The sequence below is a fragment of the Corylus avellana genome, chromosome ca4, assembly GCF_901000735.1.
Source record: "Corylus avellana chromosome ca4, CavTom2PMs-1.0".
In the NCBI taxonomy this organism is placed as follows: domain Eukaryota; kingdom Viridiplantae; phylum Streptophyta; class Magnoliopsida; order Fagales; family Betulaceae; genus Corylus; species Corylus avellana.
The window spans coordinates 33,955,109-33,971,963 of NC_081544.1; the positions used below are offsets into that span (position 1 = coordinate 33,955,109).

The 16,855-nt window shown below is 37.3% G+C and overlaps 4 protein-coding genes across 5 annotated transcripts in view; 2 read left to right on the plus strand and 2 right to left on the minus strand.

The window, feature by feature from the left end:
* Positions 1-2,842: 2,842 nt before the first annotated feature.
* On the plus strand, positions 2,843-4,053 carry LOC132178857 (uncharacterized). The gene is made up of 4 exons (XM_059591428.1): positions 2,843-2,995; positions 3,184-3,289; positions 3,422-3,499; positions 3,878-4,053. The coding sequence occupies exons 1-4, from the start codon at positions 2,897-2,899 to the stop codon at positions 3,937-3,939; spliced, it is 345 nt and encodes a 114-aa protein (XP_059447411.1). The 5' UTR covers positions 2,843-2,896; the 3' UTR covers positions 3,940-4,053.
* Positions 4,054-4,229: 176 nt separating this feature from the next.
* LOC132178856 (axial regulator YABBY 4) lies at positions 4,230-6,630 on the minus strand. Of its 2 annotated transcripts, none has more exons than XM_059591427.1 (7): positions 6,513-6,630; positions 5,778-5,912; positions 5,529-5,649; positions 5,351-5,399; positions 5,186-5,261; positions 4,977-5,066; positions 4,230-4,527 (listed from the first exon to the last, which is right to left on the minus strand). In XM_059591427.1, exons 1-7 carry the CDS (start codon positions 6,567-6,569, stop codon positions 4,453-4,455), a joined length of 603 nt encoding a protein of 200 aa, XP_059447410.1. In that variant the 5' UTR covers positions 6,570-6,630; the 3' UTR covers positions 4,230-4,452. The 2 variants fall into 2 exon arrangements, with proteins under 2 accessions (XP_059447410.1, XP_059447409.1); XM_059591426.1 differs by lacking the exon at positions 6,513-6,630 and adding an exon at positions 6,004-6,506.
* A 4,677-nt stretch (positions 6,631-11,307) lies between these two features.
* Positions 11,308-12,015, minus strand: LOC132180037 (ubiquitin-ribosomal protein eS31 fusion protein-like). The gene has a single exon (XM_059592883.1). The coding sequence runs from the start codon at positions 11,944-11,946 to the stop codon at positions 11,476-11,478; it is 471 nt and encodes a 156-aa protein (XP_059448866.1). The 5' UTR covers positions 11,947-12,015; the 3' UTR covers positions 11,308-11,475.
* A 953-nt stretch (positions 12,016-12,968) lies between these two features.
* LOC132178454 (CRS2-associated factor 2, chloroplastic-like) overlaps positions 12,969-16,855 on the plus strand; it is a 4,274-nt gene continuing 387 nt past the window's right edge. The window contains exons 1-5 of the mRNA XM_059590890.1: positions 12,969-13,730; positions 13,830-13,957; positions 14,552-14,777; positions 15,347-15,477; positions 16,755-16,850. Of these exons, the coding sequence (XP_059446873.1) occupies positions 13,079-13,730; positions 13,830-13,957; positions 14,552-14,777; positions 15,347-15,477; positions 16,755-16,850 (1,233 nt within the window). The 5' untranslated portion in view covers positions 12,969-13,078. The remainder of the gene's footprint in view (positions 13,731-13,829; positions 13,958-14,551; positions 14,778-15,346; positions 15,478-16,754; positions 16,851-16,855) is intronic.

A 16,855-nucleotide genomic window follows, 5' to 3' on the forward strand; every position in this document is an offset into this window, starting at 1 on the left:
GTTTTATTATGGACATTTTCTAGGATCTTTTGTCTATTTAGGTTTTGTAGATGTGTTCATAATATACACTTCGTCCCAGCTTCAATTGGGAAAGAGACCTTACTATTGATTGACTTGTCATCTATGCACACATATTGTGTTAGTTTTAACTATGAAAGAGACCACCATTGTACATCTTGCCGCATGCCATTATTAGCTTCAATTCCACTAGTTAAGTTTCAAAGTAAGATCTTGACATAAGATGTCGAGACTTTCCTCAATTACTCACTCTTGCCTACTAACCATTCACACTCACACTTATATACTCTAATAATTGGGTAGTGTATCTGCAAGTTTACCATGCATCAATGGTTGTGGTTGATTATTGTGTCAATTTGTTAATGCGGCATTATTATCAATGTTTGCTAAATTTCATAGGTAATTTAAACGTGTGTGTGGATGTCCTTGTTACCTTGTATTAGTTCTGACTATATAGGCTTAACTTTGCGGTGAATATTACTTGATGGTACTGATTTCTCATTACTTGGTTCGCAGAGATGCTCTTGATGCACTGGGGTTGGTTCGTTATTGCTGTAGGCGAATGCTAATGACTCATGTTGACCTCATCGAGAAGCTTCTTAATTACAATAGTAATCTCTCTCTCTTTCTCTCTCTTAACAGTTTGGTTTAGTAGAATGCTCAAGGCTCTGCTGCCACTGACACTTGCACTTTGTTGCAGCTTTGGAGAGGACCGACAACTCTTGAAGAATGGGGTTACAAATGACCAGAAGTTGGTTTACTAGATGCCATGCCCGTTATTGTCTGTGTTTGGGTCCGTCTATGTCTTCCCTGTTTTCATTTTGTATTAGTTCTTGGTCCAATAGGATGAAGCCAGATATAGGCGAAGAATCTATGGAATGCACTGGAGAAAATTATGTATCCTGCTTTAGTTAGCATCGTGTGGTCTTGACACGTATTAGTCATGAACATATCTCACTAGATTAAAATATGTTTGTTTCCTGATATGGTTATGCTTCTCGATATATTGGTGTGAATTGTGATATGGAGTAAATATTTGGATTGCTGGGGCTGCAATTTAGGCATTTCGTTTGTATTCTTCCACGGGTTTGCTACAACAAAACCATAGTCAAAATGTCTCCTGATGTTCTGGTGACAGCTTCGTATTTGTAGGCTCCTTTTATGGAAGAACAGCTTCTAGCTTGGACTATGCTTGCCAGGCTTTGCTTTGCCAGCCAAGTTCCAAGAGAAATCCTCTTTTACATTATTTTATGCAAGAAAGATATCATGGAGGGGAAATTGTTTGATTTCTCTGGCTGGATCTTGGTAAAAGAAGAGTTGGAACCCGCGAGTTAGATGTCACTCGTGGTTGTTTGGCGTATACTCCATGTTCCACTGAGCCAAGAACGGGCATCCAACTTCCAAGGGTCCAAAATCGCTGTCAGAGTGGAGAACAAGTTAATCTGGTCAATAATGGTGGTCAATAAGTGAATATCAAATACTAAAATAAAGTAATTCACGAGTAAACTTTTCATCATCGAAGAGGTGGCTTTTCATATTCTTCCCTCTTTGATAAGCCAAGTTCCCATCAAACGTGACCATCTATCTCCAATGGCGCGTTCTACACGTTATTTGACATTTGCACAAGAAAGGGTCAGCTCCTCAATGATGAATTTTCCACAATTATTTTCTTCTTTCTAAACAATTTATTGGGCGGGGGACCGGGCTTGGGCAGTTGGGCCCATATCCTTTTTCTCTATGTTTAGGCCATTTTCCAATTTTATTTCAGCAATGTACGTACGTGTTAGGTCAGAATAACTGTAGGAGACCTCACTCTTGTCTATTTTGTATTTCTCTTGCATTCCCAACTTGATCATATGCAATAGAAATCTCATCTTACTTGAAAAAAAAAAAAAAAAAAAAAAAAAAACCTTCATAATTCATTAGCTTAAGCTTAAATTTATAATTTTTTATTAGCTAAAGCTTTTAATAATTGAAATAAGTGGTGATTCAACCTGGTATCAAAACAAAAATTCTGAGTTTGAAGTTTGAATCTCATCTTTATAATTCACTCAATTTTACTAGAGTATTCTAGTGCATATTGGGTTGGAGGTGAAGTTTGAGTCCATTTATTTAATTTAAATTTTGTATTTGAGCAGTTATTAATTTATGTAAGGTGAAATAGCTAGATAGGGAATAAGTTATGAAGTCGGTATCATGTAAGGGCAATGAAAGCAATCTGAGAGTAGAAATATCATATCAAATAATAATATGAGTTGGTTGAAAAAGCAGTTTGTGGCCAAATTAATCATTTTTAATCCGATGATAGCATGCATGATAGAAGCACCTGGGTGTGCCCTTCTAGGGATCGAAATAGAGGACGACGTGGCAGATGTATGTACACTAAGGATCTCCGTATTCGAGTGGATATGATTCCATGTATCAGGATTTAATTAGGCTGGCTGCATGATGTCGCGGCTAATTAAATCAAGAGGCCACTGATGATGATCAGCACCACGGGGGGACCGCCACATTCATAGCACTTGAAGAATGTAGGTCCCAGAAATTGCAGCAAATGGGGTGCACTGGCTGGCGCCTTAAGATGATGGTTCATCAATTGGCCACGAGTGTCACATATATTCGAAAAGCAAAGGTTTCAATCTCCAAACCCCAATTATGTATTTCTTTCTCTTATCTCTTGAAGATGAGGTGAATCTATCGTTTGGATTTCTTGTGCTTTTTTGGCCCTTCACTTAGATATCTGTGGATAACAATATTTATTTATTTATTTTTTTTCCTCTCTTTGTGCAATATAATATATATAAGCCACCAAATATCTTCTCTGCCTTGCACTTTTTGCGTTTTGTTTGCTTTCTCATTCCCCTTTCTTGATTTGTTTATGCATCCTCGTTTTGTCCAATTATACTCCAAAGAAATGTACCATAACCCCCACCTCTATCCTTGTTTGCATTGCCACCCACACAGCTACATTAGAATGGTTAGTATTAGAATTGCATAAACGAGTAATAGTAGTACATGTGTTGAAAATTTGGTTTAGAATCTTTTGCTTTGTCTGGACATATATATCATAGTACATATGCATATATAATTAATTAATCCTTATTTTGATACCGAATGGGTCCAAGTTTATGTACACTAATAGCTTCTGCATGGCAAAAACTGCAGGTTCAACATCTTATAGAGAGATGCTTGCTCCTTCACATGAGTAGAGACCAATGCATAAAGGCGCTTGCAGAGCGTGCAAACATTAGGCCAGTTGTCACACTTACAGGTCCTCTTTCTCTCTCTCTCTCTCTCTCTCTCTCTCTCTGCATATATGTATGTATGTATGTATGACCTGCTTGTGCCCGTCAAGGATTTATATGTTTTGATGATGAAGACAATATTGCATGCATGGCTGCAGTGTGGAGAGAGCTACAGAAAGAGAATAGAGACTTCTTTCAAGCATACTTTCAGGCTATACCTCCAAGACCCTTAATGAGTAAGACCCTTCAGAGCTTTTTTTTTTTTAAATATCTTTTGAGAAGTCGCATTCAATTAATAGATAATATTGTGTATTGCTATAACACTACTGCATGAAAGAATTAATGCTGATATATGGTCGATGATTAATATTCCGATTTTATCCCTTTTATATGTTTTTTTTTTTTTTTTTGACATGTCCGCACAAGAGGGGGGAGGAGGATTCGAACTAATGACCTACACTTCATTAAGTGTGGTTCCAGCCGATTGAACTACCTCTTTGGGACTTTTATATGTTTATTTACTTCATCAATGATCAGCTTTTCTTGAGTCTTATGTCTTTCTTTGGATGAGTTAATGATTGTATATTTATATGAGTTCATACTTTATTTTTCAGGTAGATATATTAATCAAAGGGCACCACAATTAGCAAGAAGGAAACAGTGGAAGCATTGTTGAAGATGATTTCTGAGGGAATAGATGATATATCTTAAGCTCAAAATTAGCAATTAATTAATGTATTAGGGTTTTAAGATCCTAGGTTACAGGTGATGGTGTTTTTTTAATTATTTGAAGAGCTGGAGATCACATTATTTAAGCTGGGAAGTTAAATTACCTTTCATCGCCTCACTTTCTTTTGGTAATTAAATATATATTGAGTTTGGCTTGCCATAGCTTCTCTACATAAATATTAAACAGTGCAGATTGTCTCAAATGAAAGAACCCATGCAATGCAATGCAAGTGCCTGTAGAGCTAGAAGAGAAAATATCTTTTAGACATAATTTCAGTCATTGATACTTTGTAAGCTAAAGGTTCTTTTAGTCCTGACAACCAGTACTTCTACTACCCATCTAAGCCTAAGGCATTTGACTTTAATCTGAACACCAACCCTGAGATAGAAATAGCTTTCCTTTTATGGCAACCTTTGCAGACATGTTCACTTTTAAAAGGGTGTCGTCGCCCATATGGCCTTAATTTGGGGCATTTTCTTGGGGCCTCTTCTTGGGACATTTTCTTTCACGAAAGCCTTTGTCATCTTCATGGACCTGAAAATATATTTAACAATCCACCCATTTCAGTGGTAGATAAACTAGTACAAAGACAGTAGCTAGGCCTTCGTGGAATCTTGCCAGTGTGTTAAAATTCCCTAAAATGGTTATCTCATAAATTTGACTTACACCACAAGAAAGCGACTAGCTTCGAAATATTCAAAAAGTACTAGCTTAGCAAAAGAACACAGACATTGACGTTGTTGTTGTTTAAAATGGAGGAAAACGATCCCATGGAGATAGATCAACTAAAAACTAACTTGGAACACTATAGAAATCCAAACAAAACCCTGGGTTTTTCATATTGAACCAAGAGTGTTCATAGTTTTGGATTGAGAAGGAAATGCAAAAATGCTACTGTAAAGGATTATGCATACAAAACGTTGTCGTTTATATATATATATATATATACACGCAGATATTCAACTAATTGAAGTCATAATTACCTCAGTGTCCTGGGATTCCCATGTCACGTTTTCCTCAGTCTGGCTATAGTCTCCATCTCCTTTGTACTGAAACGAAGGGAAATGAGCCCACTGAAAATGGTCGACAAACATGTCCAGGAGTGAGGAGTCAGTTTAAAGCCCATTGAAATTCATAGTTTTTCAGTTTTCTTTACTTTTATCACGTAGTTCGATTAATGCAGAAAGCATACATTTTTTGCAGCTGTACTGAAAGCTTCCTTGTGAGCCATGTTTGGATTCTTAGCCTTAAGCCTCTGGATCTCCTCTCTGTTATAAAGTAGCATTCCCTTAATTAAAGGATCATAATTACTTGAATCATAGGATTAATTTACTTTAATTAAAGATAAAAAGCTTACTTAATGAAGCAGTTATAAGCTGATGGAGCTCGTTGTCTCTTCTCAGGGGCTATATATATATACATAGAGAGAGAGAGAGAGAGAGAGAGAGAGAGTATCCAATCCAATTAATAAAATATGTTAATCAGATTTGCACCAAATTCAACCAACTATATATGCAAAACTAAAAAGGCCTTACGTTTATTAACAATGCGATTCACAGAGATTATATCATCTTCTTCATAGTCAGCAGAGGCCACCACGGATGGGCTGCACCAGTCCAAGACCTTCTGTGGATCATCATTTTTCTCAGGATTTGGCTGCAAAGAAATTCTACTATTTGTAAGATCTCAAGGGCTTAATTACCAATAATATCTAATGAAGAACATAACCAATAATTAAAGAAACATTTACAAGCAATGAAGAACATAACCAATCACTAACTTACCTTGTCATCTTTAAGAGAGGCTAAAAGATGCAGAGGAACAAAAGAAGCATTCATCAAGTTGACAGATAAAAGGCCTGTGCAGTGGCCGCATCTGACTGTGACCACCATGGACAAGCTTCTACATGGCACACTTACCTGCATTTCAAACAGATAAATAGAAAGAAAAAGAAAAGAAAAGGGTAAAAGATGATAGTGAATATACTATAATAACTGCAGTCATCATTACCAGTAACATGGTGGTGCACAAACCACATTCTACATAGCATATCTGTTCTGGGAGATCAAAGAGATGATTGAGTGTTGACATATTCTATGTGTATTAGTGTGTGTGTGTTTGGAGGGGAGGAGGAGATTGTTTTGTTTGACTATGAGAATGTTTGTTTCTTCAGATGAAAGGGAAGATTTATAGATGTTAGAGGAGGGGCATTATCTTTCTTAATTTACAACTCTTATTGTAATTATTTACCATAAGACAGGAATCTGTTCAGAATGTTTTTGGGTCCCTATGCAAATGACACTCACACCCCTGAACTGAGATGCCATTTCTCTTTGAAATTATCAGTGGGAAACTTCCGGCACTTCTGAGGTGGCAGAGGTTCAAAGTTCTATGGCAGTAGGAAAAAATTGACCAGTGCTTGTTTGTTTCATATGCTGTTGTCTTCTTTTCTTTTTGACTCTCCTTTAATTTCCCTCTCTCTGTGTCTCACATGAAAGTGCAAGTGCAGTGAGTTTTACCATAATAGAGGGAGGGGGAAGTTTCCAGAAGGATGCACGCAGAAGGAAATGAGGCATCTTAGGATTTGTCTTTCCTGAAAGAAGGCAAATATAATTGACAATGAGAAGGGATCACCTCCACTTTCTGTGCTCTCTGTTTATGTCACTTCCCATCTTCTTTATTTTTCACTTCTAGCTTCTTAATGCCACCATCTACTCATCCTTTTCATCCACAACCACCTTACTGTGTGCTCTTGACTTTCACCCATGTGCTTCCACGTGAGTTCTACCTCAACAATCCCACACATCATCAACTGTCATAAATTAAACCATGTGGAGTTCAAATTTAATTACTTTGGTTGAAAATTGAGTCCATTAAAATGTATGAGACTGTTTTGAAACCATTTCCTATATATGCCTAAATAATAGACCAATAAGCAATGTGAATTCAGGAAAAAATCAGCCAATTTGTCTGAAAAACAAGTTGAAATTACCCATTGAAAAAACAAAAAATGCTGTTGTTATCACACAACTAGAGTGGGAGACCCTAGGCTTTGTAGTTTGTACTATGATCTAGAGGGACCACTACTGTTTCTGACAAATCTTGAATTTATGATGGGTCCTGGAAGGAAGAAACTGAAATGAAATGGGTTATGATGGTTGGTAGGAATCAAGACTCAAGAGGCACAGGGACTTGGTTCTACTTCTACCCTTGATCTTATTGAATAATATTTTGGCTACTGATAATCTTGTCAAGACAAGGCATATATATGATGATGATGAATTAGTGCTTATTAGCCCTTGTTTGGATATATATGATGATGAATTAGATGAAAATCGTTGATGCTTGCAATTGCATGTGAGCAGTTCCGTTTGATGAAAGAAGATGGGGCAGCCTCTAGACAGGAGAATATAACAAGTTAACAGGCAATCGCATAATATAACTTCATTTTCTTGGCTCATGGTGGGTCTTGCATATTTTTGTCTTCATATACACATTGCAGTCTGCAGAGCAACCCCAACCAAAGTTTCCATCTTACCCATGTCATATTTGCCTTCCATTATTGGTTAGCTAGCTCGGGGTGATGTTTGTGCCTATTCTTATAGAGTCATATTAAGATATTTTTCTTGAATTATTGTAGAAAATTGGACTATATATGCTGATTCCTTTGGGGGGTGGGGGTCCGGCTCTTGCCTAAATATTAAAAGCTTCTGCATACAAATCCTATAAAGTAAAGAGGAATGGCGTAGCGCATAAGGCGTAGACTATACGGAATTTGTTAATGTCACATCAACAACAATTAATTATAATGTGACACATTTTACTTAACAGATTTTGTCAATTTTTCTAATAGCATAGACCATTTTTTTTTTTTTTTTGCTTAACCTATAGTGTTTAATTATTTTTAATCAAAACTTCAAACCTTGTAGACCAATTTTGCAATTATCCCAAAAAAAAAAAAAAAAAAAAAGAAAGAAAAAAAGAAGAAAGAAGCAAAAGTAAAGAGTGACTACTAATGTGTATAAGTTAGGTTAACTTGGCCACCTCTACTAATATATGGCTAAGTAGAGTCTTTATATTTTTAATAACCTATTTTCCTTATCTTTCATAAGTTAAGTAGGTGAAACTATTAGTTTTTAGTAGTGTTATTAAGCCAATTCTCGTTATCTTTTATAAGTCACAAAGATGGGAGCGGAACTACCCTTAAGGTTGGGGGAGGACATTTTGCAAAAACTCCAAAAAAAATTAAAAATTATCTTAAATTATATTTTTTTTTTGATTTCTAACTTTTTACCATTAAAAGAATTTATTTTTTTAGTTTCGGTTCCCCTCATCTCAAATCATAGTTCCGCCCTTGCATGTAAGCAAACCTACAAGTTTAGTAGCATTAACCCATTTTATACGTTGAGAGAATAGTGACAGTTGTTGATTGAGAATGTCAAATCACCCCAATTACTCAAAGAATTGTCGAGATCTTAATTTCTTATTACCATGGCTAGTATCTTTGACAGAGTAGAACTACATTTCAATTTTACAAGATTGTTTTCAGGATATTTGAACAAGAAAAATATTAAGAATACTAAATTTTTTTACCAAGAAATGGATACCAAGATGATGCGGAACTTATTTATTGGAGATGGTCAAAACAATTAATAAAGAAAAATGCTACGGATATTAATAAATAAACTTAAAATCATTTTAATGCATATCTTTTGATAAAAGATTTGGTACCCATAAGAGACAGAGGCAAAAATTAGTATGGGCAAAAGCCAAGGGCCAAAAAAATTTAGTTGGTAGGGGTCAATAGGCAAAAAAAAAATTATCCTTAAATTTTTTTTTTTTCCTAATGAATTGGGGGTGGGGGCATGGATTCTTTTTTTTTTTTTTTTTTTTCCCTAATGAATTGAGGGTGGGGGCATGGATTTTTTTTTTTTTCCTAATGAATTGGGGGTGGGAGCATGGCCTATACCGGCTCCCCATTCCTCCATCTCCGGTACCCGCAGCATATATCTTTAAACTTTATGACATTGTAATGAGTGCATGATTTCTGTTCTAAAGGTTCATCTAGAAGGTCGAGGATTTTCGTCAAAGAAAGGCAGGGCAGGGCAACTCATAGATATAGACATGGCTAAAGTGAAGTACACATTCCCGTAATGGAAGTGTCATAATTTATAGGGTGGGTTTGTGTTCCTAGTGCCATTATGATTTAAGCTTAAATAGAGATTAGCAATGAATATAGTCTTTCGATAAAACAGTGGAAGAATGATCAAATGACTGGATTTTCGTCATTTGATGTAAACGCCAGGTCCTATTGCGCAGAATCTCGGCTCGAGCTGCCCTATTAATTCAACGTTAAACTAGAGTCTTGCTTCATGGTTGATTACTACTCCCAAAGTAATGCTCCATACTCATCTTCCATATCACCTCCATCTTCCTGGCTGGTGTGACCCCATCAGCCCTTGGATAAGCCAATCGAGAAAAAAAAAAACACAATTCAAGGGCTAATAAGCACCGCTACATTTTTCCCAATGAAATCAAAATGGTATGGAAAATGAGTATTATGACTTCCACTTTACTCGCCTGATCTTTCTATTTTAGTAATCGCTTTTACTAAGTTATCATCCGATTCATACCAATCGGAAGACAACCATTTCAAGCAAATTCTAACACACTCGGGCAAGACAATTGGGCACTGTAGCTTGGTTCCATGACTACAGTTGATCAAAGATTCCTTTCTCAGTCATTCACTAAATCATGCATAATTAGCAGCTAAAACAAATACACGAGTTGGATGATAGACTGACATGAGAGAAAATAAAAATACTTGTAATCACCTTCAGGCGCAAAAAATCATTCCAATTAATCATCAACCCATGAAGCAACATAATGCCAAAGCACATTTATTAGAAGAAATGCAGAGGCCTCATCCACCAAAAGTATATAAGCAATACAACCATCAATCCAATGGTGTAACAAATCTAAAAAGTGAACAAGGCCTGCGAGATTTTCTATAAAATTAAGAAATGCACATTTAAAGCTACAAAAATTTGAAAAAAGACAAGGGAAAACACCGTTTACAAGCAAATAAACATTTTCTGCAATTACTTTGACTAAAACTATGATGTCATATGGCCTTGTAGCAAGCACCATATTGTCACTCAAAGAAGCAAAGAGCAAGCTTGTGGAAAAAAGATGAGAGAAACTATAGTCCACAATGACAAAGGGCAAAGACTGCTGAACTTAGTCAAGATCAATCCTAAATGGCATTGAACTGCACACCGGAATTATTGAGAAAGAAACTCTTCTATTTAATCTTTCTATCTTACCACCAGAACCTAACTCAAAATCTAAGTGGTGCAGAGCTTAGCTTACAAAAGGAGAATGCTTGGAATACTACAACCTTACAAACTCAATTATAGTTCACATGAATGTCATGTGGTGCCACTAGTACAAATTCAAGAAAGCTTAGAATACTATAGCTTTTACTACATCCCTTACAAACTCAATTAGCAGTTCATATGAATGTCACGTGGTGCCACAAAGTAAAAAATCAAGCAACATAATGCTTAGAAGCTGCTTTAGCTACATCCCTTACAAAGTTCACATTAATATCACATAGTGGCAAGTGTAAAAAATCGAACAACAAAATTTGATAGGTAAATTTAGTTGTTTGTGGCTGATTTAGTAAGAGACGTGAGCTACCCGTTAGTTTGTAAGAAAATTATAGTCCGTCCATAACTTACAATTTTATTGATGATACATATGGCATACACATTATCACAAGATAATGTATACAACAATTTTTATGAAATAAAACCAAATAAATAGCAATTCAATATGGTCACACTTAATTCGATCAAATTATCAATTTAATTTTAAACTTCTTAAAAATGACAAATCGTCATTGTTCCATTTGATCAGATCAAAGGTAGTAGTTGAGTTGTAATTATTCGTTTCCACCAAAATTACATAGACCAACTTTCATGTTTGAGAAGTCTTCAAATCCCATGTCAAAACAAGACCTAACACCATGTGAATTCATTTATAAATTCAAAAACATGTGTCTTAAGTAATGGAAAACATAACTTTAATAATGAAACAGTTGTATATCAAATACATCTTTAATGGTAAACACCCACAAAACACACATACGTTCATATTTGTGAGATATGGAGAGGGCATTTCTTTATGCTCAAACTAAGAACTCCACAAGGTCTTTTATGCTATTATAAACGACCAGAGAATGAACACACAAACAATCCCTGGATTTAAAAAGGAAAAAGAACTCAAAATAACAGAATAAAACGCAGAGAATGAAACAGAAACCGAGCGACAAGTATAATAAAATATTAAAAGCACAATCCATCAAAATTAAGACGAATATAATCCGACAATAATCCCGAACTTAGCTAAAATCTTGAGGAACAACAACTAGCACAGTTCAGATCCATAGCAAATCTAAAAAAATAAAGCAGAATTAACCTAATCACCGCCAGCCTTCTGGTAAACGTAGGTCAAGCCGCACTTGCCGCAGTAGTGTCGGTCGAAGTGGTTGGCCATGAAGGTTCCTGCACCGCACTCGGAGTTGGGGCACTCTTTGCGGAGGCGCTGGACCTTGCCGGAGTCGTCGACCTTGTAGAACTGGAGGACGGCGAGCTTGACCTTCTTCTTCTTGTGCTTGATCTTCTTTGGCTTTGTGTAGGTCTTCTTCTTGCGCTTTTTGGCGCCACCGCGGAGGCGGAGGACCAGGTGGAGGGTGGACTCCTTCTGGATGTTGTAGTCGGCGAGGGTGCGACCGTCCTCGAGCTGCTTTCCGGCGAAGATGAGACGCTGCTGGTCCGGCGGGATGCCCTCCTTGTCCTGGATCTTTGCCTTCACGTTGTCGATCGTGTCCGAGGACTCAACCTCTAGGGTTATGGTCTTCCCCGTTAGGGTTTTCACGAAGATCTGCATGGTTGCTTGGTGGCTCTGGCCGCACAAGAACCGCGCCGACGAGTTAATGAGAAATATGAGGTATGCGGAAATGGGAAGGGGGTTTCTTATAGTGGGAAGGGAAAGCTAGGGTTTGAGAATTGGTGGTTGGGTGCGATGAGGGTTCATGGTAGGCTTGACGTGAGCGCCGTTTATGAGGTTTGATTGGACGATGCTGATAAAACCTGAGATACTCATGATTTTTCTTAAACTAAAAAAAGAAAAAAGTTGTCATTGAAAAAGGTGAATGGCATTGGGTGTGGATTTAGTTGAAATATGTTTATAATTTAATTAAATTGGCCAAACACGCTAATCATAATTCTTTAATTTTGTATTAATTTCGTATTGAATTTATATATAACGTAGAAAATTTATGTCATTATGCCGTATGTTAAATTCAAATCATATTAAGAGTCCATTTGGGAGTATAATTTTAATAAGTGCGATTTTAAAAATTACATTTTTGAAATCGTTACTTTTTAAAATTGCGTAAGCATATTAAGAAGTGTTTTTTTTTTTAAATTTTATAAATTGAGTGTTTTGATAACTTTAACATATAATTGCAGTTTCATAGCCAAATATATAAATATTGTGCCAAATATTGTTTTAAGTGAAATCGTGATTTTGGTTTAAATTCACACTTTTTCAAATAAGTACTCCTAGTCAACTTATAGAAATCACAGATTTTTTCACGATTTTAAAATTTGCGTTTTTAAAATCGCAATCCCAAACACTGCAAAATTACGATTTGATTTAAAAACGCAGATTATTTTTTTTAAAACGCACTCTCAAACGGACCTAAGGCATATGTATAAAACTATTGTTAATGTAACTCAACTCATTTAATTAATTATTTAATTTCGCGTTGGATTTATATCAGGTTTATGGGCCAGGCCACATTAAAAAACTTCAGCCCTAACTTAAACAGGTTAGAACGACGCCGTTTACAGTAGTGAGCTTAGAAATATCATTGATCTCTCCCTCTCTCTCTCTCTCGTCAGTTATCTCCCTCCCTCCTTGGTCCTTCCCTCTCGTTTGGGAGAGCACATTATCCATACTTGTTGCATACATCACAGTAGCCGTTATATGTAAATATAGAAACATTTATTCTTTCATGGCTATCATTACGGCGTCGTCACTACCAGGACTCAACCTCTTCTCCTCTCTCCCTTCAGCACCACCCCCAAAGGACCCCACAATTACCACCTCTACCCCTCCCTCCCCACCCATCCCTATCCCCAAATATCCTCCTCCTCGCCAGAAATCCTCCAAACCCCGAACCAACCCGGCCCTCAAGACCGTTCACCGCCGCACCAAATACTTCAAACCCGTCAAGGACGGAGTCATCTCCTCCGACGGGGACCGCTCCGTCGTCGTCGGCGAGTCCGGCGTGTCGTACCTCCTCCCCGGCGCGCCCTTCGAGTTCCAGTACAGCTACTCCGAGACGCCCAAGGTGAAGCCCCTGGCCATCCGCGAGCCGGCCTTCTTGCCCTTCGAGCCGCCGACGATGCCGAGACCGTGGACCGGAAAGGCGCCGTTGAAGAAGAAGAAGGATAAGAATAAGATTCCGCTGTTCGACTCGTTTAATCCGCCGCCTGAGGGGACAAAGGGAGTGAAGCACGTGGAAATGCCGGGGCCATTCTCGCTGGGGAGATTTCCGAAGGAGGGGAGGACGAGGGAGGAGGTGCTCGGAGAGCCGCTCAGGAAGTGGGAGATCAAAATGCTGGTTCAGCCCCACCTGTCCAATAACCGCCAGATTAATCTTGGTGAGTTTCTTTATTTCCGTTCATAATCCATTTATTTGTATTTGCTGTATGTGCTCTGATTGTTTGGAATTTGAGTGAAATTGTCTTAATGGTATTTAGGAAGGGACGGGTTGACGCATAATATGTTGGAGTTGATACATTCGCATTGGAAGCGGCAGCGCGTTTGTAAAGTTCGTTGTAAAGGGGTTCCCACTGTAGATATGAATAACATTTGCCGTCGTCTTGAGGTTATTACATATCTTTACCATTTCCGTCATTTTCATTTGACTCTTGAGTTAATTACTTACTAGTATGAAGCATGTGACTGGAGAAATGTATTAGCTTGTGAGGAATGGAAAGCAACGATAAAAAGCTCATTATTGGAACGATTGCAATAGCATTCCTTAAAATCCCATTACTGATTTGAGGGGATGGAGTGAATCAATGGCGTAAGATATGAAAAGCAATAATAGGCTGCAGAATGAGGCTATGGACCAAGTGTGGCCACCCCACCACTTTGTTCTAACTGAGCACTGGCACATTGCCCATTTGAAGCCACTGTTTTTGTGTTTTTGTGTTTTTGTGTTTTTTTTTTTTTTTTTTTCACTTGAGTTTCATTAAATAGAGCCTTTTGTTTTGCATGAACTGTTTGTTTTACTTTTAGAATACAGTTTCAAGAGGCCGGTGTTTTCCACATTTAATTTACTTGAAAGACGTCAATTTGTGTTCCCCTATTAAGTTTAAGCCTGATGGTCAGACTAAATTCACATTTCTTTGTTACTCTTAAATTACTAAAGAAAACCCTTGCTTGCATTGTGCTCAAGTTTTGCTCCTAATGCCAGGAAAAAACCGGGGGGAAAATCATTCATCGAGTTGGTGGTGTAGTTTATCTTTTCCGTGGAAGAAATTACAATTATCGTACTCGTCCACAGTACCCAGTGATGCTCTGGAAACCAGCTACTCCGGTCTACCCAAAACTTATCCAAGAAGCTCCAGAAGGATTGACAAAAGCTGAGGCCCATAAATTACGGAAGCAAGGAGAAAGACTTTTGCCAATATGTAAATTAGGTAAATTCACCAGGACCATCACTCATTCTTATAATTGATCAGCTTATTATAAAGGTTGCTTTTTACTGATTTTTTGAAAGTTCCATTTGTTTAGTTTGTCCCAATTAACCAGAGCCATAGGATGTGAAGTGACAAACAGAAATAGCTAAACGATTTGTTTCTCCATTCCAAAGGGTCATAGGATAAATACTTTAGTGCCAATTGTACCAGCCTCTCCAACATATGGTCATCAACCGCCTTTTGTGTGACATGGTCAGATGAATTGGCTGATGCATTGATGTTATACTCATGGCAGACAGCTATCTCAGCTTCAATATGGTCTCAGAATTCCTCAATTTAGTCATTATCTGTCATGCTATACGTACTTGTATAAACTAAGCCATTTCCTAAAGTGTTTATGGATTTGCATGTGTGTGCTCTAAGTTGTTCCTATCCTTTAGGTCTGCTTTCATGGGGGAGATTATACTAGTTGTTCCTTTATAGAACAAAGTATATATGAACCGTCAAGTCTCAAGTTTTATTATTTTTATTGTTTGTCAATTCAAAGTATTTATTGCTTATTCACATAGCAGCAAAAAATGGAGTATACATCTCCCTGGTGAAAGATGTTAGGAATGCTTTCGAAGGAAGTCCATTAGTGAAAATTGACTGCAAAGGGATGCATGCAACTGATTACAAGAAGTTGGGTGGTAAGCTTAAGGTCTGTAACATTTTCTGCTCTTCTAACTCCTCAGGCGGTAATAATGTTGCCAGATCTTGTAATTTTTTCTGTTCTTCTAATTCCTCAGGCAGTAATAGTGTATGCAGATCTTATATCCAAGCATGTGACACATTATTAGGTATTAAAGTTAAGAACGAAATATATTCACAGATTAGAAAGAAAAAGATTAAAAGAAGGGATGCTCTGACACTAAGTACAAACAGAAATTTACATAATTTAGTATAGATATCTAATGGGTTATATGAAATATGAACTTCAGGTTTATCTTTGAAGGCCTGAGTTTTGGCTTTTGAGTCCTCACCTAATATACTAAAATGATAAACGGGGTTTGTCCTGTGAATCCCCTAGTAGTTCAGATGGGGTTTAAAAATGATATTGATGCTCACAGAGTAACTCGTCAGATGTGGCTTTATTATCAATACTATTTTGAATTGATTGTGATAGATCAACTAAATTTTCACTTCTATAAATTGTTTCTCTACATGCTCTTAAAAACTTAAAAAGTTGAAAGGAATCATTGCTGCTGCATGTTAAAAATTATTCTATGAAGTTGTCATTTTCTAGTTTTGAAGTTTGTAAAAGTACAAGATGGTCAAGTTAAATAAAAATCTTATAGTTTATTTGACATTTCTGGACAAAGGAGCTTTTTCATTTTTTATTGAAATTATGATTAATTTTTAAAACTTTTATAGCCCAGCCAAACTACAGAGATAAAAGCCTAATGACAGGCTTGGCTTGCGTAACAGGAGCATCCCATCACTTGGGTTTGGCTCACTGCAGAATAAACTCTCCTCACCCATCATAGTTCTATGTATTACAAACCTCAGTGGTCCATCTGTATACGGGGCTCCAGAGGAGCCTAGCAAAAAAGCTAATGTAGCTCCATAGGAAATGGTACCTTTCTAAGGTTTTATGTGACACTGAATGGGTCATTGCCAGTGCTGGTCCCACCTAAGTGGGATCATAGGAGGGGTGACTTGGATATAATCCTACCCTTCAGTATCTTTTGTATGAAGTGACTACTCTCAAGACTTGAACCTATGCACTTGTGCCTGGCAGCCCAGACTTTACCATTGCACCAGAAAATGTCCCCTTTACGGGTCATGCAATCAGACAGTCAATTAATAGGCCATGCCTTATACTTTTGAATGCTGTTTGATAGTCTCTATATTCTTTACTAGTTACCTCAATCGTTCATTCATTCTGGATGCAATGCCATTCTCTCTTTTAACCTTTTCCTTCTTAACTTCGAACAGGAATTGGTTCCTTGTGTCTTATTATCTTTTGACAATGAGCAAGTATTGATGTGGAGGGGACAAGATTGGAAATCAATGTACGAAGATGCTCCTTGGGCTTC